Source organism: Mus caroli, chromosome 3, assembly GCF_900094665.2.
Source record: "Mus caroli chromosome 3, CAROLI_EIJ_v1.1, whole genome shotgun sequence".
Taxonomy (NCBI): Eukaryota; Metazoa; Chordata; class Mammalia; order Rodentia; family Muridae; genus Mus; species Mus caroli.
Genome location: NC_034572.1, coordinates 125,084,730 through 125,112,453, shown reverse-complemented (window position 1 = coordinate 125,112,453; position 27,724 = coordinate 125,084,730). Strand labels below are relative to the sequence as shown.

The following is a 27,724-nucleotide window of genomic DNA, read 5'->3' as shown; positions in this document are numbered from 1 at the left end:
TGGGTAGGGAAGTGGGGGGCGCTATGGGGGACTTTTGGGATAGCATTGGAAACGTAATTGAGGAAAATATGTAATAAAAATATTAAAAAAAAATAATAATATGAAATCCCACTTAAAATGTATAGGAATTTTAGCCTTAGAATATTTCTGTAACTTTCAAATTATTTTAAAATTTAAAAATTCAGAATACCCATGATATAACTTACAGACCATATGAAGCTTACCAAGAAGGAAGGCCCAAGTGTGGATACCTCAATCCCACTTAGAAGGGGAACAAAATAATCATGGGAGGCAGAGGGAAGGAGGGCCCTGTGTGGGAGAGGGGAGGGGAAGGGAAGGGAAGGAGGGAGACGAGAGAAGCCCAGAGAGCCATGAGAGTGAATAGAAATATGCAGCAGTGTAAGGTTGGAGAAGGGGAAACCTCTAGAAAGTCCCAGACACCAGGGATATGAGAGGCTCCCAGGACCCAATGGGATGACCTTAGCAGAAATGTCCAATAGTGGGAGATGAAGGAGCTGAAAAGGATTGCAACTCCAATAGGAAGAACAACAATATCAACTAACTGGATCCCTCAGAGCTCTCAGGGACTAAACCACAAACCAAAAAGTATACATGGGCCAGTCCATGGCTCCCACTACATATGTAGCAGAGGACTGCCTTATTTGGCTGAAGTGGGAAGGGAGGTGCTTGGTCCTGTGGAGGCCTGATGCCCCAGAGAAGGGGGATGCTAGAGAGGTGAGATGGGACTGGATGGGTGGGTGGGAAAGCACCCTCTTAGAAGCAAAGGGGATGGGGACGGGGTGGGGGGTTTATGGAGGGAGTACCAGGAAGGAAGACAACATTTGAAACATATATAAATAAAATAATAAAAAATATACATACTTAAAAATAATTTAAAAATCTTTTTAAAAAGCAAAGCAGAAAACTAAGTCAAGAGAAACATCAACAAATGACAATTTGTAGAGCTTATTACGTTTCAAATGAACTTTAGAAAGAGTCACTTGTTTTAAAGACAATACTAGGATATGAATACTAGACATCTGACAGTTTTAAAGTGAATTTATTTTGGGGGTGGAGGGGTGGAGCAGTAGTGCTCTGGCTATGCTGTGGAGGCCTTCACTGTTAAAGAGATGCATACTGAACCATTTAGAGGGGATGACAGGAGAACTGAGATTTGACTCAGAATATGGCGAGCGAGTTCAGAGAGGGCAAGTGTTGGCACAGATGGAAGGCCAGTGACCCTGGCCGCGCGGGGGTGCTGAAGCTGGGTCAGAAGCCTGGGACTCGGCTGTTAGACTGTTATCTCTGCATGTGTTTTAAATTCCCCCAACAACATGCTTTAAAAGGGAAGGCACACATGGAGGATCCAAGGCAGAACTGCTTTTAAATTCAGTTATATAACCCTCACTGCTCCAGTTTATTGAGGCTGCTGCCCACACAGGAAAGCAAACTTGACCCTAGGAAGCCCTGAGGGCATCTGGGGCTTTGCAAGCTGAGGGGCTGTGCTGCAAGCTCTCACCCTAACGCTACAGTGCAATAAGATAAGTTTATGGAATAAGATAGGACAGGCAGAAATAAAACAAAACTCCAGCCAAGAGGAGTGTAGTGGCATCCCTGCTTTCCAGAGGGGGTGATTTGTCCCAGGATTATAAAATCATCCCTTTTGTCAAAGACAGAGGGCACATGGCATGGGACAATCACATTGTATTCTGAGTGCCCCTTAGAAAGGATATTTGTATCAAATATGGGCTGTGAGTACAACGTGAAGTGACCTGTGACATTTTGTAGAAAATCAGCCCAACCACACTGACACAGGAGAGTACGGAAGGTTGAGAGCCTAGATACTAGAGATAAAAGCTCTATAAACATTTCCATGGAAGACAGAACTCTGCCAACCTTCCCGTTCTCTCTACTCCCTTAACAGAGTTGTCCCCCAGGACTAATTCACCTGACAGACCACACCCTGCACACTGTGATGAGGTCCCAAGGGCCAAGGGTACATGTGTGTAGGGCTCTGCATTAGCCACTTGCAGATTTCTGTTAACTGAGAAGAACTTGGCCCTAAGCTCAGATGACCTCTCCTCCTGCCTATTGGTGTTCCCAATATCATCAGAGAGTCAACCCCTGCCTCCGTGTCCCAATCTCCAGTCCTTTTTCATAGTTATGGAGCACAGCCTCTTATCCCACGTCCACCAACAGTCCAGCCCTCCTTTCTTCCTCTGAATGTGCTCAGACCCCAGCATCTCACCACCAGGTCTGGGCTGACTGTTCCCCCTCTCCAGTCTGACAGAGGAGTGGACAAGGACAGCAGAGGTCTGAATGGATGAAAACTCAAGTTCAGACAAGCTCTCCCGGAGGTCACAGTGGGGCGTCTGTGTCCTCAGAAGCCTGCAATTTAGTCAGAGAAATAAAGAGCAGACACTTGGGGGAAGGAATCCAGCTCTCTCAACTCCAGCAGCTCGGCTTGCAGAGAAGGCTGCTGACAGTATGGACAGTCCACAATGGAAGAAAAGAACATGGCTCCCTTTCTTCGCCTCCACACAGAACTATGAGACCACACTCACACAGCTAGCCCATTGCTTTCCACTCTGCCACACAACGAGCAGGAACTTCCTGCCAAATCCCAAAGGCACCCGTGCTTTCTGTCTGTATGCAAGGATCCACCCACTATCCCCAGCCTTACTGTCTGCTAAACAGGGCAACCATTCTTTAGAATAAAAAGCATGAAGTACAGCAGAGAACTCAAGAGGAAACTGTAAATAGACGATTTCAGTAACCCTGTATTTGGTTTTAATGCTTGCTTTTTCCCTAGTCTCTTAGTTATTCTTACATATTTTATTATATTTATATATTTTTATATTATATTATTTTATTTATTATTATATTATTTATATTATATATATTATTATATTATATTTATATATTCTTTACATATTTTACATAATCAAATGTATGTGAAATTTCCAACTCTACGGGGCCATTGGGGTCTAACCACCTGTTTCTCACTTTACACTTGGAGCAGCAGGGTTCACTGCTGAGCTGTGCGAAGCTCTACTGAAATAAGATTCAGGAACTACCCACGCAACCCCCCACCATCAGCTATACTCAATGACTTGTGGTAGCTCAGCCATCTCTCTATGGCCTGACCTCCCAACTCATCAGCTAAGGACACCGTGAAATCATCCCAGTACATTCTGTCTTCCCACTTTAGAATTACTGTCTCACCACACCCCACTCTGTCCATTCGTCATCGCTTTCCCAGCCTCCCATACCACACCTATGTAAAAGGGCCGTTCTTCATGGCAAGTTCTCCCTCCCTGCACTCAGGACTCCTCTCCACCAGGCCAAGAGGCTACACGGTGGAGCCGTTTCCTTGCAGCAAGCGAGAGGGGAGGAATAGAGTGGAAAAAGACCTTTCCAAAGTGTCTTTCACTACTTAGAAAGCAAAGGACAAATGTCAGCATTTCCTGATGTGAAAAACAAGTTGAGTGCCAACTCCCTGCATGTGTGGCCATCGCCACAGGTCATGGGATAACCTGTCCAATGGCATGCCAGGATCTAGTGCCAACAGCTAGATGGTCCAGGCTCTGTACCTGCTGAGTCACTAGGCCAGTGGCGAGTGAGTGACTGACTGACTGACCGACAGAATAAATGAATGAATGAATGAATGAATGAATGAACAAGGAAATGAGCAGGAAAATGTTCCCAAATGTCAGCCATTCTTCCTACCCAAAAGTTACTAACTGTTTTCTTTCCCTAAGCCAGTACAGCAGCCCAACATGACAATATGGATAAGAATCCCACAGCTGCTAGACACCATGCTAGGCACAGGGGCTTTACTCAATGACTTGAGTAAATAGGGTCTTTGAAGGACCTAGAAGAATCTTCCCTCTGCCATCAGGAATGTCATAAATTATTGATCTTCTTGACTTATACTGAGAAACTGGAAAAATAAGGAGGAATCAATAAAACAGTAAGAGGGCACCTGGGTAAATGGAAACGTATTAATTAGCATATTCACAAGCTGGTAGTTTCATATCCCAAAGCATGACAACAACAAGCTGTTATTCTCAAGATGTGAGCTAGGGAGCTCTCACTGTCTCTGAGTGGCTCACTCTCCACACACCATCGCCAGGATAGCTAGGGTCCCTCCGGGCTGACTGCGGCTCCTGGGTCAAGGGTGGAAGGCCCAGCAGGCAACCAGAGGACACAGGAAGAATCAGCTGGAGGAGCCCTGCCAACCTGGAATGCCTGCACGCCATCGCCACAGCGCCCCTCGCTGGGCTTCCTCACAGAACTACGACCTGTACACCTCCCCACACACTCCGCCGCATCTCGCAGTGTCTCCCCACAGCACCGTCTTAGCAACTAGCATCAGGACACAAATCCTGCTAAGCACAGGGCTCACGCCTAGAATCGCAGTACCCAGGAGACTGAGGCAGGAGAATACCAGGAGTTCAAAGGCAACCTAGCTATAGAGTGAGGCCATCTTAAAAAACGAAGGAAGGAAGGAAGGAAGGAAGGAAGGAAGGAAGGGAGGGAGGGAGGGAGGGAGGGAGGGAGGGAGGATGAACGGAAGGACGGACAAGGCCTCTACCTCATATTACCAGCCCAATTCCCAGCACTGCATGTGGGTTCCCATGATGGCGCCCATCTCTTCTTCCACACTCCCTTAAATTTAGACCCTCTCCAAAGGACTATCTTATGGCTAGAACCTGCCAGACAGATTCCTCTTACCTGGTTTCTGGTTGCCACACCTCTAGCTAAAGACTTTGCCGTAAGAAAGCATGCTGCCTTCACAGATGTTCTGCTCCTGCCTCCCCAGCCTCCTATAACTGCCCCCAACTTTGTGGAGAATATCCTCCTGGCATCTCTACTCATCCTTTGAAAACAGCGTGGAAGCGTGTAACTCAACAATTCACCAAAGCTCTCACAGCCTGACTGGGGACTCTGCAGCACCATGCTAGCCTGAAAGAAAGCAGGTAGCGCTTTCACTCTGTAACCAGCAGGACACAACACTCCACTCTGTACTGCAGAGTAAATACTAGCAGGCTCTTAGCTGAGTAGGTTGTCAATCATCTGGGTTCCAAGAACCAGCCATTAGGGAAACAGCTCACCTTCCAGTTAGCGATGCAGGCAATAGGGAAATCTTAATTCCAAATGGCCTCTAACAGCCAAACTGTTAGAGCCATGTACACGGGCCCACAATCTATAAGTAACCAAAATACTTAAGATGAGGGGGAGAGGAGGGAAAACAGGTATGAGCAGACACAAGAGACAAAATGAGTGACTACGCCTGCTTTCTCTCTCTTGAACACATCAGTAGACTGGTTGTTACTGGCTTCCTAAGGAATAAACAAGAACTACAAAGTAAACTCCCTCGGTCTGTTGCTTATTTGCCTTGGTCTAAAATGGAAAAGTAAACAAAATAACACCACAAATCTTTGTTGTTTGCTGTAAGGCTAATAACTGGCTCTCAGCTACTTTTAACAAAGTTGCAATCTCTCATTATGCAACAAGTTCCCTAAATGACTTAAAATGTTTGGCCACAAACAGCACAAAACAGATGGAAGAGGAAAAGCTCTAATTGTGAACAATAATTCCCCAATAAGACGTCTCAACAGTGCCAATAACTGACTATATTGATCCAAGATAAAGATTCATATTTTGGCAAAAAACAAACTAAGGAGGAGGTCTCAACAAGTCCTGAATATGTCTCTGCTCACCACCAAAGAAGTGGAAGGAGGGGGAAGGGAGGGGAGGTGAAGGATACGTGAAATTAACTATCTCTTACAGCTGACTATAAGTAGAAAACCCAACTAGAAATGTCTTAAATAATTTAAACATGTAATATCTCTTTAAGCATGAAGTCTGGAGACAGATGACAGAAACCCAACATGACGCACATGTTTGGGAGTCTCATGGACACTGAGTGGCTGCAAGAACTCCAAGTACTGTGTCCTCACTGACAGCACCCAGAACGGGGTAAAGGGGAGGCAAACTGTGTCTTTGTTTGTTTATTGATCATAATCCAGTTTCTTGTCAAGTAGGGCTTTTTTCTAAAAGCTGTCTTTGTCCTTTATAGTTCAGTGGGGTCCCTAAATCTCTTAGGAATATAAGGTTAATTGTGTGTCATTACTGCCTGATACCAGTCATTACTTACATGTCAAATGAGCCCCAGTGTGTCTGAAAGCAGGAAATGAAGCTACACTTAGCCTACTATAATATATTGCACTGAGAAATCATTGGATGTTAAACCACGTGTGATGGCTACTCTTGTTTGCCAACTTGTCTAGATCTAAAATTAACTAAAACCCTTGTGGAAACAACTACTTGGGTTCTTGGACTTCCTTTGGCAGGGAGCCATTGTTGAACTACCTAGACCACAGCTCATATACCATTCTAATAAACCCTTTTAGATAGATAGATATTGACTGACTCATTCTGAGTTTTATTCCTCTAGAGGAACCTGATTAATACACCAAGTGTATGCTTCGAATTCACAGAGAAATCAAGTTCAAAAGGCAAAGAGGGCTTCTACCCTGCAAATGAAGGAGCCAAGCGGAAAATGAGACTGAGCATTGACCAACGCAGGCTGAGCAGAAGCCACTGAGCCCATCAAAAGCTTCTAGGTCAACACTACCTTATGGTCACATGACTCTAAATTCCAGCCCCATACAGCAGGCTCTGGAGTCACAGATATTCCTTCTCTAATCTTCACACCAATACAGCTTCGTGAAGCTAAATGACCAACTACGGCTCATACAGAAACCCAGATAACGTACTCTCTCAGTGTGTGCCAGTGCTGCTCACGGTGAGATCATCTTATCTCATTTCAGTTTTTAAAATAAAACCCTACACCAGGCATGGTGGCACTTGGGAGGCAGAGGCAGGCAAATCTCTGTGCGTTTGAGACCAGCCTGTTCTACACAGTGAGTTCCAGGCTAGCTAGAGCTACAGTGAGAACTTGTTTCAAAGACAGACAGACAGACAGACAGTCAGACAGAAAGGAAGAAGGAAGGAAAGAAAGGAAGGAAAGGAAAGAAAGGGAAAAAGAAAGGAAAGGAAAGGAAAGGAAAGGAAAGGAAAGGAAAGGAAAGGAAAGGAAAGGAAAGGAAAGGAAAGGAAAGGAAAGGAAAGGACAGGACCCTATGCATTCGGTCCCATAAGCGCTCTCATCATGGTCACGGAGCCTCTCGGAGGAAAATGAGCTATGAAACTCCCAAATGGTAAGGCAGGACACTACCCACACTCAGAACTCGACACAGCAAGATGACTGCGGGGCTCATGGCTGTCCTGCCTCCACTCCTCTATCATCACCAAGGACAGAGGCTGCAGGCTCTTAGTGTGCATTAGTGATCAGCTAGGTTCCAAGCTGGCAATCACATTCAGCTGCCTCTTCCAGGCCACACCCAGAGTGCCACACAGAGAGCATCAAGGAGTGGTTCTGAGGCTCAGGGCTCTGCCAGTGAACTGACAGAGTGCAGTGACAACGGCAGAACACTGGAGCCTCTAATGGTCCAACCTCATCTACAGGGAATGCTTTTCTCAATGACACACCTTCAGAGCATGGGACGAGGTATCTGGTGCTCGTGAAGCACATCGTTTACCGACACCCGTGTAGGGCGCTTGTGAGGAAATCCTGGAGCAGCTGTGAGTGCAAATCTGCAGAGAACACAGCTTGGCCTTTCTGAACACAGTGATTCACTTCATCCCACCCTCAGACGGTGCAAGCAGTACAGGGTGAGTGCTCTTGAAGCAACTGCTTCCTGGTGCTGCTCAATGCCTGCTTTACCCAAAAAGCCCCTTCTTGTGTCTATTTTTGAAACCTCAGCACTTGGCACATGAGCAGACAAAGATGTACAATACAGGTTAATGGACTAAACACGGTAAGGCGGCATCGCTCCCACATGGGGTCTGTGAGGTACACCACCAGCATGAGGGAGCAGTTCTGATAAAGTCCCCCCTACAGTGCTACTTAGCTTTAACATGTGAGTTCTATAATAAACACCCAATTCACTATTAACGTCCATCTTCCAAACCATATGCAAAGTGTTGAATCGAATTCTAAGGAATATGAAAATGAAACAGACTATAGAGGCCAGGCTTGACTGTCCCTTTCTTTATATATTGCATTGCCTCGCAGGCCAGTGGTCATTATCCAGTTATATACATTTGAGATAGTATTAGGAAAAACTTCTGGAACTTTCTCTCCAAATAACCTCTCTCACAGTAGCTGAGCAGGCTCACATCTTACCAGCATTCATATCTTTAAACTTCTGCTTGAGCTCCGTCGGGGTAAGGCGGTACTGATCAAGACCATCATTCCAGTAAATCCGGTCCAGGACTTGAAGATCTCCTCCAATCAGCCAATCCCCTTGTTCCAGAACCATCTAGCAGGAAGCAAGAGGAAATCGTTGGCTACAGTAGAAATAAGAGCATTACTCTCATGCAAGCCAACCACAGCTTCTGAAAGCTGGTCTCCATCTTAAAGACCAAGCGAGGCTTAAGAATGCCACGGGAATTAAAGGCACTGAAGAAATAGGATGTTGTAATTTCTTAAAATACTTGTGACATAATGTTTGGATGAATTTCTGAAAAGCAACCAAAAAAATCAAATGATTGCTACTTTCTCAGTTTTAAGAAAAAGAACATTTTTTCCCCGCTGTTCTAGACGCTGGTTGACAGAGCTGGGTAAACCTGTGGGCATCCACCGTGGGCATCTTTCCACTAATGATCACTGACAATCCAGTGTGTGCAAATCTGTCAAGTTCACCGACAAACTCAAGCACAATTCCTCACGTTCTCTGTGCCCTCACTCACCTGGCCCTGCATCTGGAAGTCTGAGCCCACAGGGTCCACACTTACAGGATGCCACTGAACCCACCCTTCCCTGCACTGCGTCGGTTGATGCCTCAATGCACTGCATTTCTTCTAAAGCTCAGAGTCTACTTTAAAACACTAAACGACAGGCAGATACTTGCCTTCCCTGCTGACGTGTCCACACTCAGTGAACAAATGAGGTACTTAGGGGAGATGAAGCATGTGTCTGGCTTTCCACAAGAATACCATGTTGAAGGATAAAAAATATTAAGCTGCCCTGTGTGGGCTCCCACTGCAGCCTGCCTTTGAATTTTCCTTGTGAGAACACAATTACTATCTTTCCCTACCAGCTGGGCAGTGGAAGTGTATGCCTTTAATCTCAGTGCTCAGAAGGCAAAGGCCGGTGAATCTATGTGAGTTCAAGGCCAGCCTGATCTACAGAGTGAGTTCCATGACAGCCAGGGCTACACAGAAAAACTCTGTCTAGGAAAAAAACAAAACCAACCAACCAAACAAACAAACAATAAAAATCTTTCCCTACCACTAGACCAACAGAGAACACAGTAAGCATTTTAACTGTGTGTAAACATTTTAACATTCTGGTATATACACAGAGCTAAGCACAGGTTTAGCATGCTAAGGGCTCTGGATTTAATCCCCAGCATCAAGGGTTTTAAAAGACAACAAAGAGTCACCGAATAAATATTTACATGAACCAAAATGACAAGACCATCTGCTCATTACGCTAATCTAAGATCCAGTCTCAATTCTGCAAAAATTCACAACCCAGAGGAGCAATTAACACACAGGCAATGGCCAGATCACAACACAAACGTTACTGTCAGATGAGTCAAGACCTTGATGTAGGGGTGGTTCTTGCATGTTGTTCCCCACTGTCTGGCACACCGCTCCTCTTTCCGGTGCTCAAAAAATTCAGGATTCCGAAGGATGGCCACGCGGCGGCCCTCATACACCAGAGCGAACGCGGTACAGCCGTCCAGTCTCTCCTTATCCTCGTGCGTAGCTGTCAGAACTATAGGCACTGATAAGTTGATGACGCCTCCTGCAGGATACACACGTGCACAGCTCATTCACTGGGTCTTAGTATAGTCACCTTGTCTCCAGCGACACACCTCAAAGAACAACGTCAATTGTTTTTAAAGGACCCCGGATGGGTGACATGGCTCAGCAGTTCAGGGCACTTGCCACCAAACCCGGCAGAGCTCAGTCCCTGGAACCCACATGGTAGAAGGAATGAACTGACATCCACCAGTTGTCTTCCGTCCTCAACACATGTCTGTGGCATGAATGACTACAGATGCACACAAATGAACATATAAATGCAGTTAATTACTAATTGTGTAATGTAAAAAGTGTTAAAGTACCACCTGAGTACCTGGCACAAGGGCAACTGACTTATTTAGAAAGTTAAAAAAGAAGAAAAGGGAAAAGAAGAGGAAAGGAGGAGGTGAGAGAGAAGGGAAAAGGGAGGAAGGAGGAGGGGGCGGGGATGAAGGACGGGAGAGAGAGGAGGGGAGGAGGGAGAAGGAAATGGGGGAGGAGAGGATGGAGAGGAGGAAGAATAAAAGAAAACAGCAAAGCCAGGGTGTGGTGGTACAGGCCTTTAATCCCAGCACTGGGAAGGCAGAGGCAAATGGATCTCTGTGAGTTCAAGGCCAGCCTGGTCTACAAAGTGGAGGACAGACAGGGCTGCATTGAGAAATGCTGTCAAAAAAACAACAACAAAAAGAACCCATTTAAAAATGGGGTACAGAGCTAAACAAAGAATTTTCAACTGAGGAATATCGAATGGACAAGAAGCACCTAAAGAAATGTTCAACATCTGTGGGAAGCCACATGTGCCGTTGCAGGGTGGCGCTGGCTTCCGCTGGCCACCACGCATACATAGGCAGGAAAGTTCTTTTGCCAAGATGAGGTTTTGAGAATTAACCAAAATTAACCAATCAGATGAGAGACAAGTTAACCAATCAGATGAGAGACAAGTTAACCAATCAGATGAGAGACAAGTTAACCAACCAGATGTAGGCATGCAAATGAGGCGGTAAGCATAACCCAAGCACAACCAATCCGGGTGTGAGACATGCCTCTCCTAGGCCTATATAAGCAGCACCAGTTCTGGGCTTGGGGTCTCTTCGCCTCTACAATCAAGCTCTCCCAATAAACGTGCGCAGAAGGATCCTGTTGCAGCATCATTCTTGCTGGTGTGCGCAAGAAACATCCTTAGTCATCAGGGAAATGCAAATCAAAACAACCCTGAGATTCCACCTCACACCAGTCAGAATGGCTAAGATAAAAACTCAGATGATAGCAGATGCTGGCGAGGATGTGGAGAAAGAGGAACATTCCTCCATTGCTGGTGGGATTACAAGCTGGTACAACCACTCTGGAAATCAGTTTGGCAGTTCCTCAGAAAATTGGACATAGTACCACCTGAGGACCCAGCTATACCACTCCTGGGCATATATCCAGAAGATGCTCCAACTTGTAATAAGGACACATGCTCCACTATGTTCATAGCAGCCTTATTTATAATAGCCAGAGGCTGGAAAGAACCCAGATGTCCCTCAATAGAGGAATGGATACGGAAAATGTGGTACATTTACACAATGGAATACTACTCAGCTATTAAAATCAATGAATTAATGAAATTCTTAGGCAAATGAATAGAGTGAGGTAATCCAATCGCAAAAGAACACCCATGGTATACACTCACTGATAAGTGGATATTAGCCCAAAAGATCCAAATAACCAGGATACAATTCGCAGACCACATGAAGCTCGAGAAGAAGGAAGACCAAAGTGTGGGTGCTTCTGTCCTTAGAAGGAAAACAAAATACTCACAGGAGCAAATATGGAGACAAAGTGTAGAGCAGAGACTAAAGGAAAGGCCACCCAAAGACTGTCCCACCTGGGGATTTATCCCATATACAGTTACCATACCCAGACACTATTGTGGATGTCAAGAAGTGCATGCTGAAAGGAGCCTGATATGGCTGACTCCTGAGAGGCCCTGCCAGAGCCTTACAAATACAGAGACAGATGTTAGCAGCCAACCATTGGACTGAGCGCAGAGACCCCAATAGAGAAGTTAGAGAAAGGAATGAAGGAGTTGAAAGGGTTTGCCATCCCATAGGAAGAACAAAATACCAACCAACCAGACCCCCCAGAGCTCCCAGGCACTAAGCCATCAACAAAGGAGTACACATGGCTCCAGCTGCATATATAGCAGAGGATGGCCTTGTCATGCACCAATGGGAGTAGAGGTCCTTGGTCCTATGAAGGCTTGATAGATGCCCCAGTGTAGGGGAGTCAAGGGTGGGGAGGTGGGAGGAGGAACACCCTCATAGAAGCAGGGGGAGGGAGGATGTGATAGGGGGTTTCCAGGAGGGTGGGAAATGGGGAAGGAGATAACATTTGAAATGTAAATAAAGAAAATATTAAATAAAAAAGGAAAAAAAGGAACTAACACTATATCACATACTAATTCTTACAAGTCATCTAACTGTCCTTGAGAAAAAAAAATTAATATGGAATTATAAATGTAAAAGAAACAATTTATGAGGCAGGTGGATTTCTGAGTTTGTGACCAGCCTGGTCTTCAAAGTGAGTTCCAGGACAGTCAGGGCTATACAGAGAAACCCTGTCTCGAAAAACAAAACAAAAAGAAACAATTTACGAAGGAAGGTGGCTATCACTATCAAAAATAATCTGTACATCCCATTAAATGAATTAGACCAAGAACTCTATTTCTTTGGAAGGAAAATTAACTCATTAATAAAAAGATTTAAATAACTATGTGTACCCCTGAGTATATCTGCATGACAAAGATATCTACCTTTACTCATTTACTTACGTGTGTGCTGTGTGCATTCGAGTAGGTGTATGCTTAGCCCAGGGGTGGATGCTGGGTGTCATGCTCTATGGCTGCCTTCCACCTTGTTCCCTTGATACAGAGTCTCTCATTACACTGGCATTACAGGAGGGCTGGCTGGCCACCATGCTCCCAGGATCTGCCTTTCCACTTCTTGGTGCTGGGCTCACAGGTACACAGGGCCACGCCCAGCTTTTACAAGGTGTTAGCAATCTGGACTCAGGTTCCTGCTTTACAGCAAGGCTCTTAACCAAGGAGCCACTTACCCAGCCTTCCCCCTTTTTAATTACATTCTTATTACCGTCAGAATCAAACCAATGTCAGCTGTCACTGGCCAAGAAACAAAAGCAGCAATTAGTGGCTCCAATCAATCTAAACTGTGTTCCCAGTGAGCCCAAGGCACCGTCTCCATTCCCATCCTGAGACGATGTGTATGTTTTGTTTTACTCTCGGTTTTTTTGGTGTTGTTTGGTTTGGTTTGGTTTTGTCTTTTGATGTAGATACTCTTTACTGAGCCCTGGAAGTCCTGGAACTGGCTATATATGTAAGGTTGGCTTCAAACTTCAAACTCACTGAGATCTACTTTTCTTGGCCTGTGTTAGGATTAAAGGTATGTGATATGCCACCACACCCATCTGTGTGTGTGTGTGTGTGTGTGTGTGTGTGTGTGTGTGTGTGTGTGTGTTTGTGTGTGTGTATGTAAGTCACTATAACATATGATAAAATGTACTGTCAAATTCCTATTTGAATTTATATATTAAAATAATTATACATGTAAAAAATCATGAACAAAAAATATTTGAACAAAAATTGCCAGCCATGAATGAATCTGTATGCGCTTCCAAAATTACTAGGAATTATAAAATTCCTAAAAATTATGACATTACTAGGAATTAAGATGAAAAAGTAATAAGCCAATTTGCATTAAATTCCAGGCTGAGTCAAACAGCTAACTCCAAGAAGGACAATCAACATAATATTTAATCTTTACAGAAAACAAACACAGAAACAAAACAGCCCCTGACTCCACAGGCTGCGGAGAGCAATGGTTCCGGATGTGTGTCCTGATGGGGGCAGCTCGCCACAGTGGGCAGGCTAGCGTGGCACAGGGAAACAATGTGCTTTCAGGATTCACTTTCTGACCTATCTGTCCTTCTTCCCCCACAATGAATAACTCTCATGGGAAGGGAAAGTGGAAATGAGATCCCACGGTTCACTCAAAGTGTTCAGAATGAAAACAGCTTAGTCTTCATGACAGCTCTACTGAGAGGGACACCATGACTACCTTTATGAGACGTGACAAATACTTTAAAGCATGCCATGCCTCCTGCACAAACAACTCAGTTTTAGATGTGGAATATCTTACCGTCCAGAAGACAATCGAAATGAAGGCACTGCAGGTATTCCCTCTCTCTCATGAAGCCGTTCAGCGGAGTCGCCCAACCTTCTGCCAAAACCTGCACCCACTGCATATCCACCTAGTAAATTAGACAGTAAGTAAAAAAAAATGTATTTCCAGTATTTATGAACCCAAGCAGTAAAAACTGATACATTTCAGCTGGAAAGTAATGGAAACAGGCATAGCAGTGATGGTTGTGGATCCTACAAACCGAAGAAAAACTAAGAACTCTAGGAGAACAAGCTTTTCTCTAGCATATTTATAACACATCACCCGACACACTTCTACCAGGACAGCCTCACCAGTGGACCTCAAGCATCAATGTGTGTCAGGCAGCTTATGAGAGGGGTGTTACAACACAGATTGCTAGATGGGCTTGGGGGTGCAAACTTGGGAGAGGTAAGCAGATCTCTGTGATTTTAAGTGTGGCCTGGTATATACCATAAGTCTCCGGCCAGTCAGGCTGTATGCTAAGAGCCTGTCTCAAAGCAAACAAACAAACAAATGCAGATTGCATCACATTTAATTTCCAAGGCAATGGAAATTTTACAATTCTGCCAAGTTCCCAGAACTGTAGACAGTGAAGATCTGAAAACTCCATGCTGATAGTCACTATCCTAAATCAAAAATTACTTTAAACAAAATATTTACAAAAGTCTCTCCCCAGGGCCTTCTCCTTACAAAGATCATTATTGCTTTAACCTCGGGGCCTGTGGTACATCTCCTCAGAGCACTCAAGAACTTTTGAACCGCATATGTCATTCGGCAATGGCTCCCAAACAAGAGAAGGCTGAGCCTTCTCTCATGGCCTGTGTGGAGTAAAACGGAGTCTCACATTTATTCGCAAAGCCTGATGGCCAGTGTGAGCAAGGAGACATGAGGAATTGTACAGCCTCAACTCACAGGAGAAACTGTTTGTGGAGACGCTTTCTCCACTTGCAAGTTCCGCTTTTTAGTTTTCCTAAGCCCATGATACTGGTTATTGCTTGTCTCAACCCTAGCTTTGCAAATTCCCCTTACTTAGTTTTCCTAAGCCCATGATACTGGTTATTGCGTGTCTCCACCCTCGCTGGCCTCTGTGGGGAGCTCAAGGCCTGTACCCCTGCAAAGGTCTTAGGTTGAAGCCTTAGCCTTCCATGACCAGAGAGGACTTGTGAGGAAGCTCATCTTGTGGGTAAACAGAACAGATCTGGGACCTTCTGGACTGAAAGAAGTTTCCATTAGGCGTCCACAATCCAATACACCCACAGATAGCTCTCTCTTTCCCTCTTGTCTGTACAGACTCCCGTTCCTCCACCGCAGCGGCCAGAAAGGCTCTGCTTTATCCCATCTCTCCCTGACACTCATCATCTGAGACCCAACCACGAAAACCCATCAGGACTGACGCCTACCAAAGCCCTCAATACCATGGAAGAATCTTGTCCAGGCTGAGTCCAGTTCTCCATCCTCAGTACTGAGAGGGCACTTCCTTAAGTATTCTAGAATCTTGTTCTTGTGATCGAAGGGCTGAAGGAAAGCCAACTGCTACTCCGTATGCTTATTCTATACCTATGTGGGGTTCTCCTTGTTTTTTTTTTATATGTTTGTAATATATGTAGAAATTGTACAATTTAAAGTTCCCTAAGATTTGAGACTAAGTTAATGGCTTCCTCTCTCATCCTGTCTAGTTTAGCTCAGTGGCTGTTAATTAAGAAAGGCACCCGATGATACCATTAGGCAGAGATATACAACAGAACCATTCCTAATTTGTCCATTTTTCTTCATATAAGGGAGAGTCAAGTGTTGAACAGGAAATTGAGAAACATGTTAAAAGAGTAAAAGTTCATTTTAATTATTATGAATTAGCATTTCTTAATGCTTTAGAAACAATCCTTTCTCTTATGCCTCCCAAATCTCACATTCTCTTTGTCCTTAATATTTCAAAATAAACAAATGTAACTAAAAGCAAATCAAAGTCACGGTAATGTGGGAATATTGTACCCCATTAAACACACTGCCCATCCTTGGGAACTGTGATATACACAACACCCTGACCCTGCTACTGCTACCCTGGCTTCAGACACAAGGCTAAGCCTCCCCCCCACCCCATTCATCATGCTAACAGCTCCGCAGTCGCTTGCTCTAAGAAGCAAAAGAGAACTTACTTTATTGATTTTCAGGGCTGGTAAGGCTTCTGCATCAGTTTTGGCCAAGTGAAGTTTATTCTCTGGCACATACAGCTCTTTCACTTCATAGGAAGCATCCACAGGGACGATGTCCTTCACAGCAACAAGAGGGAAATTAGACATTTCACCCAACAGTGCAGTTAGCCTTAAGAGACCAAGAAAAGTAAGCATTTCTGATGGAAAGGGGGCTTTCGGGCCACATTCCCTCTTCAACTTCTCTAATATTAACTGGTCTACTCCCCAGTAACACCTATGCTCGAGAAGTCAATATCATGTTCCATTATCTAGTGGGAAGGAATGAATTCCTAAATCTACTCTGTGTCACAACAGGCAACTGTAAACAGAGCTGATCTCAGATACAATGCGACAGAGATTTCAAACATGAAACAACCATGAAAAGTCCATTTTCCACGTGTACCTTTAGCCTTAGTGTCACTAAAACACCATTTTATTCATAAAATTAATATCCTAGAGTGAGTCAAATTCCTCTCACAGTCATTGAAAACTAGTATTTTTTGATCCCGCATGAAATAGTCTGGACTTATGCAAAGTTCCAAGTACCCACCTATGACAGTGAGCCAGGCTTCCTTCCTGCTCATCCTCCATGACTGTGCGTGTGAGCACAGAGCAGAGAGAAGCGTTTGTTTGCAGGCATGTGGAAGTGTGTGCATGATACCACATAGCCTCTTAGACTGCTACTAGGAGAGCTTTACAAGGCTTGCTCCTAATATGTTACTGTGCTCTACAGAATTCTAAATAGGTTTGACCACTTTAACTCTTTAACATCAAGTCTGTCAGGTCATTAGCACACAAAATACAACCAACTGTGGGCTTTTCATACATGTGCCCAAGCAATGCTTCATTATTCAAAATAAAAAAAGCTCTCAAGAGAATAAGAGGATACAGCCATCGCCTAGGAAAAAGTCTTTGAAAACAAACAAACAAAAGACTGTTCTCCAAAATAAGCAAGAAATCTTAAAACACAAGAAAAACAAAACCTACGTTCATTGGTTCAAAGAAGGTGGTTTAAATGCACATCCTTTCCAAAGCAACTTACAGATCCAATGCAGTCCCCATAGAACCTCTGACATCCTTGACAGAGGTAGGAAACAAACCTCAAACCAGCAGCAGCAGCAGCTAGAGAGAAAGCCCTGAAAATACACTGATGGCAAATAATCCTATGAAGATGGTCAGCATCACACTATCCCGACCAGAACAGCCAAATACATGGCACAGGATGGCACTACGCACTGGTGAGGAGGGCAGAGCAGGAGCTTATGCCCATGGCCAGTGAGAAACACACAAGAGGCACAGAACCTGTGATGTGTCAGTACACATCAATCCAGAGCAAGAGATGGAGGGGGCTCCCATACAAATGACCGAATGAAAGAAGTCAACCTGCAAAGGCATGATGCCTACTGTACAGCATCGGTGTTATCAGGAAGCTAGCTTCTATTAAAGGAAGTGGCTTTTAACAGCACAAAGCAGCAATCATCAAAGTAATTCAAACCAAAATATTAAGGGAAGAATCAGATTCTCTTTGTGGGCATATGTATGTGTGTGCATGTTCATGTGTGTATGTATGTATGAGAGTACACATGGAAACCATCATCAAGTGTCTTCCTCAGTCACTCTTCATCGTGTGTGTGTGTGTGTGTGTGTGTGTGTGTGTGTGTGTACACCTGTGAGCACTGGGTATATTCTATCACTCCCGCCTTATATTCTGAAATAGGATCTCTCACTGAGCAGGAAGCTCACCATTTTGCCTAGACTGCCTGTGAGATAGCACCCAGGACCCTTCTGTCTCTGCCTCCAGAGTCTTGGCATTGCAGGCCTGTGCTGTTGTGCTTGGCTTTTTACGTAAGAGCTGGAGGTCTAAGCCTTGATCTTCATGCTTGGGTAGCAAGCACTTTTCCATCTCCCCAGCCAGAGAATCAAAGCTCTAAGGAGCCACCCTGCTTATATAGTGACATGCCACATAGCACCTCAGCTAATGGTGGACTGGTATATGATGGCAGTGCCTTAAGTATCTGTAGCCTAGTGACTCTACAGCCACAAAACTGCCTCAGAACACATTTCTCAGAGCACAAATCATTCAAAGTGGCGCCTGGCTGTATTTGGTTCTACAATAAAAGAAAATAACAACAACAACAATAGTGACCCTCTGAAGTGGAAAGTTCTGGTGTCTTTAACAACTCAGTTGTATCACACCATGTTTTTCTGGAAGCTGTCTTGAAAGACAGCATGTGATGTTGTGCTAAAAACAGACACTTGAGGGTGCACAGGATGGTTAGAAAGAATTTAAATGGAACCCCACAGACAGTAAGAGGACACTCTTGCATTGCTACACCATGCAACGCTTCGCTGGCCTTTGCTGGTCTTTGCTGGTCTTCACTGGTTTTCACTTCAGAGAGAAACACACTAAAGAACTTCTTGTGGTATTTCGGCTGATTCTGGTCGCTTCTACTGACTCTCACCAATTTGGTGGAGCCTTGCTGTTTCTACTGGATCGTGTCACCGCTACTGATTCCTGTCTGGTGTTTGTTATTGAACTGGACTGCTGGTATCCAGACAACAAAGACTGGAATTTCCCAAAGAAACTACTCTACACAGGTCCACAACACCCATTTCATATCAACCTTCCTTTCCCCTACCTCTGCTCAGTGGGTTAGAAGGGAGGCTGAAGCATTCAAAATCCCTAAGTAAAGTAGGTTTTAGAAAATCTAAGCCTACAACCCTCCCTGAGCCCAGGGATGGGGGTGGGGTGGGAAACTGGAAACCCTCTGAGTCCATGCAGTATTAGGGCACCAGGACCAGCTGCAGGAAGGCTGACCTACTGTGTTTGGGGTGATTCGATGCTTATGTAATTTTGGGGATGGAGGTCAAAATATCCAGGATGAGCAAATGTCATTGGCTGAAGGCTAATGGTACCAAAATGCCTCATTAGCATGGGGAAGCATTCCAGGAATCTCAGGTTTTTTATTGGGAGAAAGGAAGTTGAACCTGTAATCCTAACCATGGCTTTCTGTAGGTAGAGACAGGAACGGTAGTTGAAATCCCCAAACAACATCAGAAAGGGGGAAGCCCTGCCAATGAAGGGAGTCCTCCATATTGCACTGAACTCAGAAGGCTATCTGGGCAATGGTAGACTTAGACCTTAATCAGCAGGACAAATAACAATAATAATAACAATAAAAATTATTATTATTCACATATCTACACCAAAAGAGCACATAGAGACAGGATGTACCAATTTAAGCAATCTCTATGGGGTATAAGAATCTAGACAGTATTAGTGGCTTACAGCACTATTTTCTCAGATACTCTGCTCCCACAATGGTACGACAGAATTCACTTCAATCAGGTGACAAAACCTGACTTCTCCTATGGTTATATTCAAGGAGGCCTCTGACCTTCTTATAATAAACCCAAAAGTAAGAAAGACTACACATACAGGAGAAGAACTAACAAAATCCAAAACAACAGCCAGCCCAGCCCACCGCACCACTCCTGGAACACAGCAGCATCTCTCGGAAGCATGTGTGTAAGGCACAAACTGCCCAGCTACCTTCCTAAGCCTCCCAGACCTTCCATGTTTTCTAGTAGAAAGTTATTATTTATATTTCCTGAGGAGAAATACTATATCAAGTCATTAAAGAAAGAAAAAAGTGAACCAAGGTAGCCCAGCTCATTCAGCTGCCTCTAGTTTGACTTGGTGGATTTCACACACAACCATATACTCATAAGGTAAGCTACTTCTCCACATAGATAAAGCCACAACAAAGTGAGTATGTGTGTGTGTGTGTGTGTGTGTGTGTGTGTGTGTGTGTCGGAGTGTGTCGGGGTGTGTCGGTATGTGTGTCAGGGTGTGTGTGTGTGTCGGTGTGTGTCAGTGTGTGTGTGTGTGTGTGTATGTTATGTGTCGGTGTGTGTGTATGTCGGTGTGTGTCAGTGTGTGTGTGTCGGTGTGTGTCAGTGTGTGTGTCGGTGTGTGTGTGTGTGTGTCAGTGTCCAGGGGCGGAGGAGAAGCTTCAGGTCAGCGGTTTATACAGAATGCCTAACTTCAAGAATGTATCTAAAGGAAATCGCACACAGCAGGAAAAGTAGACGATCCTTCTTTAAAGGCAGATAGGTAGCGTAGACTCTGCTCTGAATGTGGACTTTCAGTGAGAAAGGTGTGTTGGTAGGAGCTGGGAGTGGGCACAGTGAAACACCCTAAATCCTTCCATGTCACTTGTCTAGTACACTATTTAACTGCTCTCTGCCATGGGCACATTATAGGGTAAATGGCCTGTTGTCAGTCTCTACCAAGCCTGTGAAAGTCCAGAAACCCCTGTCCCTGAGGGACAGCAGGATCCACCTCAACCAGCTGAACACACCCGACATGTTCAGTTGGATATGCAAGGCCCCAAAGTCACATTAAGCCATACATATTCTTGGCAGCTGCAACATAGAGAACCAAAATCCTCCACTGAGAAATGAACGCTGAAAGTATCAATTACATAAAAGGCCAGGTACTCATTAGGCTTCTGTAAAGACAATTACCGTAAAGTTCACAGAAAGGACACAGAAGTCAGTAAACTAGTCACGAAATATAAGGGACACATTTTCAAACCAAAAGGAGATGGAAGGTAGCAGGACACTACACGTCAGTTATTCCTGATGTTCTTACTGCTACTGTAGCGACAGAAGAAAAGATATGAACATTCTTTACCTAAGGATCTGCGATCTGTGCCCCAATTCTAAATGCACAGCCTTGAGTGGACTTCCTCACCACACGGCCTGGTGCCTCTATTCCCCGACCACTTAAAAAAGATCCAGACACACACTCTCCAGGGCTGTTGTGAGAATGAGGTGGCATGGTGTCTGAACTGAGAGGCTAGCCTTTACAGGGATACGTACTGCCCTAAAGGCTTCCCATGGACTTGTTCATTTGTCCTGAGACCTGCCTATCAAGGCGTGAGAAACCATCACTGTCTGCCCCTCTACAAATGAGGGCTCTAAGGCTGGAGACATTAGCACATGCCCACTGTACGCCTTCCAGTGCACTTAGCACACCGGTAATAAATGATGGTGATGGTGATGTTCCCTGTGCCTGTACATGCTAGGGTCTGGCTTGAGCTCCTCACGTCAGTCCATTCGCTCACAGAATTCACAGTAACCTCCAAAGCAGGTACTATTTCTAATGACTAATTAAAAAATGATGCCAGAAATAAAGTCAGTTCTCCAAGGCCAAAAAAATCAATTGATAGGTGTTAGAGTTGGAACTCCAGCTACAAAATTATCCTTTAGAGTTCCCCCATTAAAACTAAGCTATGAAACTTTACCAAATGCCTTGTTATAATTTACTCTCAAAAATAAATTCTGTTAAACATTAATAATTCTAAGGGTTTCTAGTTTGTGTAAAATCTTTCAGCGCACTGATAATGTTCTTCACAAAAAAGCTTGTCAGCACTTGCGTTTGGCCTGGAAAAGTTCTCTTGATGAGATATGAACAGCTGTAAACCTACTTGTTCAAGCCCTCTTGCAGTGCGCGTACAGAGAGCTTCCCTCCTCTGCCATGGCCTTGGAGCTCTTGGCACTTGGAAGATCAGAGTACACCGTGTGGGAAGAAATGCCGTGGGGTGTCCACAAAGCCAGTCTCAGCCCCACCCTGGGAAGAGCCACTCTCCAGTTGCTTGTTTTGCCATTTCTTTGCTGTATTACACGGTGGAAGGGTTGGGGAGGGCACCTGGGGGGGGGGGTTACTGAAACTCTCCCCTTCTCCCATTTATTGGTGGATAACTGTCAACAATCTAGAGAGGTCAGAAGAAAGGCACTCAGTAAACGTCTTTCCAACTCCATCTGATACAATAAGTACTTCTAATTTCTAGCTGGTTTCCTCAGCCAGCAACCCAAGATGCAGCTCCCAAAAATCAATGACTCATAGCAGTATGACCGGCCCACTGCGATGTTCCAAGCACATGGCTGAAGCTGTTGGAGTAGTACTCTTTCCTCAAACAGGGGCAAGCCCTCTTCAGAAACACAACGGAGAAGGTGTCTGCAGTCACCTGACTCTGCTTGCCTGAACACAGCAAGATCTTGCAAAGGAGCCAGTGTTCCTACAACTAAAAGGCTCCTCTGACCAGACCACATCAGCCCACAAACACACAAATGATCTGTGGGGAAAGCTGAGTGTCTCCAAGGTGACTAGGGAGAAGCAGAGATAACACAAGTGACTCCAAATGACGTCAGAAAGGAATTCAGTCACCAACACTGTGCTTCAGCATAGATGCAAGTTTAGTCATATGCTGCCTTCAAATGTCAACATGGAGGCGATAGTTATGTTTTCAAAATCAAGACGGAAAATATTTTTATTTTTCCACCGAAGTAATTTTTCATCACATGCATTCAACAAAATTCTTCCCTTTGCAGATTCATATCTAACGATATTTTAAATGGATTTTAGCCTTACGATATGGTATACATTTCTTCTGGAGGATAACCAATGCTAAATAAAAGATCAAGAGATTGCTTCTGCTGGAGAGATGGCTCAGTGGGTAAGAGAACTGACTGCTCTTCTGAAGGTCCTGAGTTCAAACCCCAGCAACCACGAGGTGGCTCACAACCAGCTGTAATGCGATCTGACGCCCTCTTCTGGTGTATCTGAAGTCAGCAACAGCGTCCTTACGTATAATAATAAATAAATCTTTTAAAAACAAAAAAGAGTTTGCTTCCATTTTCTTCTGAAAAGATGAAGTGAATGCTTCTAGAATGAATACAAACACCATGAGCATGGGGGAGCACTCCAGGGGAGCACCAAGCACCTGCTCCTGAGCACGGGGGCGGGGGGATGACTCCAGGGGAGTACCAAGTACCTGCTCCTGAGCAAGGGGGAGCACTCCAGGGGAGCACCAAGCACCTGCTCCTGAGCAAGGGGGAGCACTCCAGGGGAGCACCAAGCACCTGCTCCTGAGCATGGGGATGACTCCAGGGGAGCACTAAGCACCTGCTCCGTGGAGGTGAGCCCTACGAAGTCTGTGTAGAGCCGAGGCAACTACTTAACAGAAGTACAAAGTGAACCTTAAAAGTGCAGACACAGGGCTGGAGAGCCAGCTCGGTGGCTCAGAGCCCTGGCTGCTCTTCCACGGGATCTGGATTCAATCCCCAGCATCCACATGGCCGCTCACAGCCATCTGTAGCTACAGTTTCAGGGGATCCGATGCCGCCTTCTGGTCTCTGCAGGCACGAGGCACACACATGGTGCACAGACAGGGTTGCAGACAAAACACCCATATACATATTTTTTTTTAATTTTAAATGCAGACACAGCCAGTTTCTACCACATTCTAATCCAAACCTCAGTCTCTAAAACCAGCACTAAACACCCAAAAGGACTGATACTTGTTCGAAGTGAGACTGGCTACCTAAGGGACAGAACGTGGAGTCCCTGCCACATGAATTGATTGTTTTATCTAGGACTCCTTAGGATTTCCACAGACTCACCTAGCTATCAGAAACACCATGCTACTCTTATCATTCACATAATCCACTGTATTTCAGCAAATTTCCTTTCAAACAAAGAACAACAACAACAACAACAACAACAACAAACAGATGGCTAGCCAGAGAAAGTCTTCACCTAGACACCTCGCCCATCTAAGAGGGCCCCATGTTCTAGTGTGAGAGAAATAGGGACTCAGGCTGCCCAAGTGTCCAAGCAGAGCTCAGTGAACAGTTCACACATTTGCCCATAATGAGAGAGGGCTGCGTTTTATACCTTCAAGTACAGAAATATTAGATGCTACGAATTTTAAATACTTATTCAATTTAAAAGATGGACACCCCATTTCTTTTTTAATTGACTAAACACTACCTCAGACTGACGGATGCTACACCCACATCCTTGTTCGGGCAACTGTTTTCTGCTTGGAAACTGGTGAGCACGGCGCTCCATCATCACCTAGAACTAGCGATTCTGGTCCTCTCATTTGACTCTCCCTGTAGAAGCCCGAGCGTGTTAACAGACAGTGGTTCCACGCTTCAAGGCTTTTTCTCTATGTATCTGCTGCACTTTCGTCTGGAGCCAGATCTGCCCAGCAGATTGAATGCCGGGGCCCGTTCACATTTTCATGCAACTATTAAGTTTCTATCGTCTCAACTACATGCATCCAAAGCACGAGCAAACGACATCCTGGCAGCACTTTAAAACCGAGCTCCGGAGTCTGGTTTTTATGTGCAGAATAAAATCCATTTAGAGCACTAACCCACCATTTTGTAAGAAGACAAACCTTTAAATAATTTATAGCACTAGTAAATCCAGAGTTCCTGGTAGATTTAAAAACAGCATTTAAAATATCACTTTAGATTAAAACCAGCGGCAAGAAGCCTACTGCCTTGTGTTCTCACAGGCCAAGTTAAAATGCAATACTAGCAGGCCATCTAGTGACCACTCAAGGGGTAGTGGAAAGAAAAGACAAAGCCACCCGCTTACTTGTCTTCTATAGTCTTGAATAAATGCTTGCTTGAATCAAGTTAAGAAAACAACAGTCCTCGGATAAGGGATGAGACGTATATTTTTATGTGAGTGACTGTATGGAGCAACCAGACGGGAAGAGAAATTAGAACCTAAAGTACTCACATAAAAAAGACCTCATGGCTGTAATACCCCACTTTTCTTGAACATGCAAAATAAATATTTATCTTCCTTGGTGACAGTAAATTAAGAATACCAGTTAAAGATGGGCGGTGGTGGCACAAACCTTTAATCCCAGCACTCTGGAGGCACAGGCTGGAGGATCTCTGAGAGTTGTAGGCCAGCCTGGTCTCTACAGAATGAGTTCCAGGACAGCCAGAGCTGCACAGAAGAACTCTGTCTCAGAAAACTGAAAATAAAATAAAACAGGTAGAAGTCATTTTATGAGAGTCTCCCCAGAATAGTGGTTTTAAAAAAAAACAAAAGACAGAAAACAAAATCTGCCACTACTGTTCCCATGGGCACAGCCTTCTAAACTCCTTCATTCTCTCAAAAGTCCCAGGAGGTGCTAGCCTCTTCTCTCTACCCAAAGCCACAGCACAATGCAAAACCCATTGTATATTTGGTCTTTGTCCCCAGTTCCTAGCACAGAACTATGAGCTTTGAATCTGCTAAGTGGTAACATCTTTCATATGGAGAAATTCATGGCTGATGTCTCCTGGACAGTTTCAGGATTGGGTTTTGTCAGCAGGATCACCTTGTTCACAGGCTGGTATCCTGCAGCCTCACCTCCAGCCTACTCCACTAGTCACTGCCCAGAGGAAGCCTCCGTAAGTACCCCCTAAACGATGGAGTTCAAAGGCTTCTGGGCCGCTCTACATGCAGAGGTGCTAAAACAGAGAGCCAAAAGAAGGCATGGAAACTTGGTTCACTATGCCCCACACTACCCTATACATCCCATCCATAAAGCTAGCTCTTCCTGAATTGATAATAAACCAGCAACAATCAATACTCTTCCGAGTCATTCTGACCAATTACAGAGCATGAAGAGAGGCACCCCAAGTTATATAAGCAGCTGGCAGAGAGTGGGTGACTCAGACAACTGCACTCATGACTCATATCTCAACAAGCAATGTTCTGAGGCTGGGCCTTAACCTGTGATCCAGGAAGGATCAGAACTGACTTGAACTCTTGGGAGACTCGGATGATACCAGAGGTAAGAGCATTGGCATCTGTGAGGAAAAATAAACAAAGCCCCTAAGAACTGACCCTGAGGCAGGCACAAAGTTTCCTTAGTTTATTTCAGAAATGAAGTTGTCATTATAAAGAGCATCTTATTAGGATTCCAACAAAGAGGAGCTTCTGTGGATGTGATAACAGGAGCGGCCTGCCGCAGGCGACTGCTGCCGCACAGCCAGCAGCCCTGCACAAAACCACCTGTGCAAGCCTATCTGCCCACCTGTACAAGCCTATCTGCCCACCTGTGCAAGCCTATCATCTGCCATCCATGTTAATGATCCGTGCAGCCTAAAACAACGGTGTCGAAAAGACCTTTAAAGCCTCCTCACTTAGCCCTTAAAAATCCACACCTTTCATCATAGCACTCTGGAGGCAGAGGCAGAGGCAAGCAGGTCTCTTCAAGTTCAAAGCCAACCTAGTCTACATAGCAAGTTCGAGGTCAGCCAGGAAGACTTTATCTTAAATAAATAAATAAATAAATAAATAGTAAATCTCGCAGGTACATCCCTCAGTAGTTAATAATGCTTGCTGCTCTTAGAGGACGCAAGGTCAGTTTCTGGGCATTCATGCTGGGCAGCAAACACACACACACACACACACACGCGCACACAACACACACAAATAAACCTGTAAACAAAAATAGCCCACAAAGACCTTACTTCCCATATTATAGAACATTTCACATCATCTAGATTCAAACTTGAGAAGTTTCTTTCACTGAGTGAGTTTTTTTCCCAAGTCAGGCAGTACTATCCTTGATTTTTCTCTAGAGTGCCTTTAAAAGACTCTAACAGTATTCAGTCTTTGTAAGATCAATGAAAACCCATCTGCACTCAGGAATCAACCATCAAGGGATGTGAAAGGGAATCAGATAAAAGAGTCATATTTCATCCAATATTCAGATTTCATATTTGTCCCCAGGTCCTAGCACAGAACTATGAGCTTTGAATCTCCTAAGTGGTAACATCTTTCATATGGAGAGATTCATGGTTGATGTCTCCTGGACAGTTTCAGGATTGGGTTTTGTCAGCAGAAGGATTACCTTGTCTGCAGGCAGGTAATCTTGTTTATCTTGCAGCCTCACCTCTAGCCTACTCCACTAGTCACTGCCTACAGGAAGCCTCCGTAAGTACCCCCTAAACGATGGAGTTCAAAGGCTTCTGGGCCGCTCTACATGCAGAGGTGCTAAAACATCTCTGGGAGTAATACAGAATTTAGAAATGATGACCCACTAGAAAGACCTAAGTGTGGGCTGCAGCATCCACCCTGTGACAACACCGAGCCCACCTGACCCAACTATTCTGAGACTACATCACAAACCTGACCCTGCTTCTCCTCAGTAAAACGGTGATGTTACAATCACTCCTGGGGGTGGGGGGGTGTTGAGCCTATTGTGAACTGGTCAGGTTGACTTCCTCTGCTCTGAGTCACTCACTGCTGCACCCCACCCGCTCAGCCCCTCCACCCTCCGTCTATTTGAGATCCCACTCTGCGTTCTCCCCTAAGCACCTCTGGAAAAATCTCGCCAACTTCTCTGCAGTCATCCTGAAGGTGAGTTGCATGTCTATACCTGGCTGGATGGTTAGACAGGGTGTGCATTGTACCAAACTGGCCTGTCCATGGGAAAGCAGTGCGCGTCCCACCAACTAAGAAGTATGACCTGCCAGCTGTTCACTGCCTTCTCCATGTGCCCTGAGAAGTGTGACCTGCCAGCTGTTCACTGCCTTCTCCATGTGCCCTGAGAAGTGTGA

At 44.9% G+C, this 27,724-nt stretch overlaps 1 protein-coding gene across 1 annotated transcript in view; it reads right to left on the bottom strand.

Moving 5' to 3' along the window:
- Papss1 (3'-phosphoadenosine 5'-phosphosulfate synthase 1) overlaps positions 1-27,724 on the bottom strand; it is a 78,200-nt gene that overhangs the window by 26,616 nt on the left and 23,860 nt on the right. Inside the window, exons 6-9 of the mRNA XM_021157472.2 lie at positions 16,259-16,372; positions 14,082-14,193; positions 9,681-9,886; positions 8,258-8,393 (exon numbers count right to left, since the gene is read on the bottom strand). Coding sequence (XP_021013131.1) covers positions 8,258-8,393; positions 9,681-9,886; positions 14,082-14,193; positions 16,259-16,372 — 568 coding nt within the window. The remainder of the gene's footprint in view (positions 1-8,257; positions 8,394-9,680; positions 9,887-14,081; positions 14,194-16,258; positions 16,373-27,724) is intronic.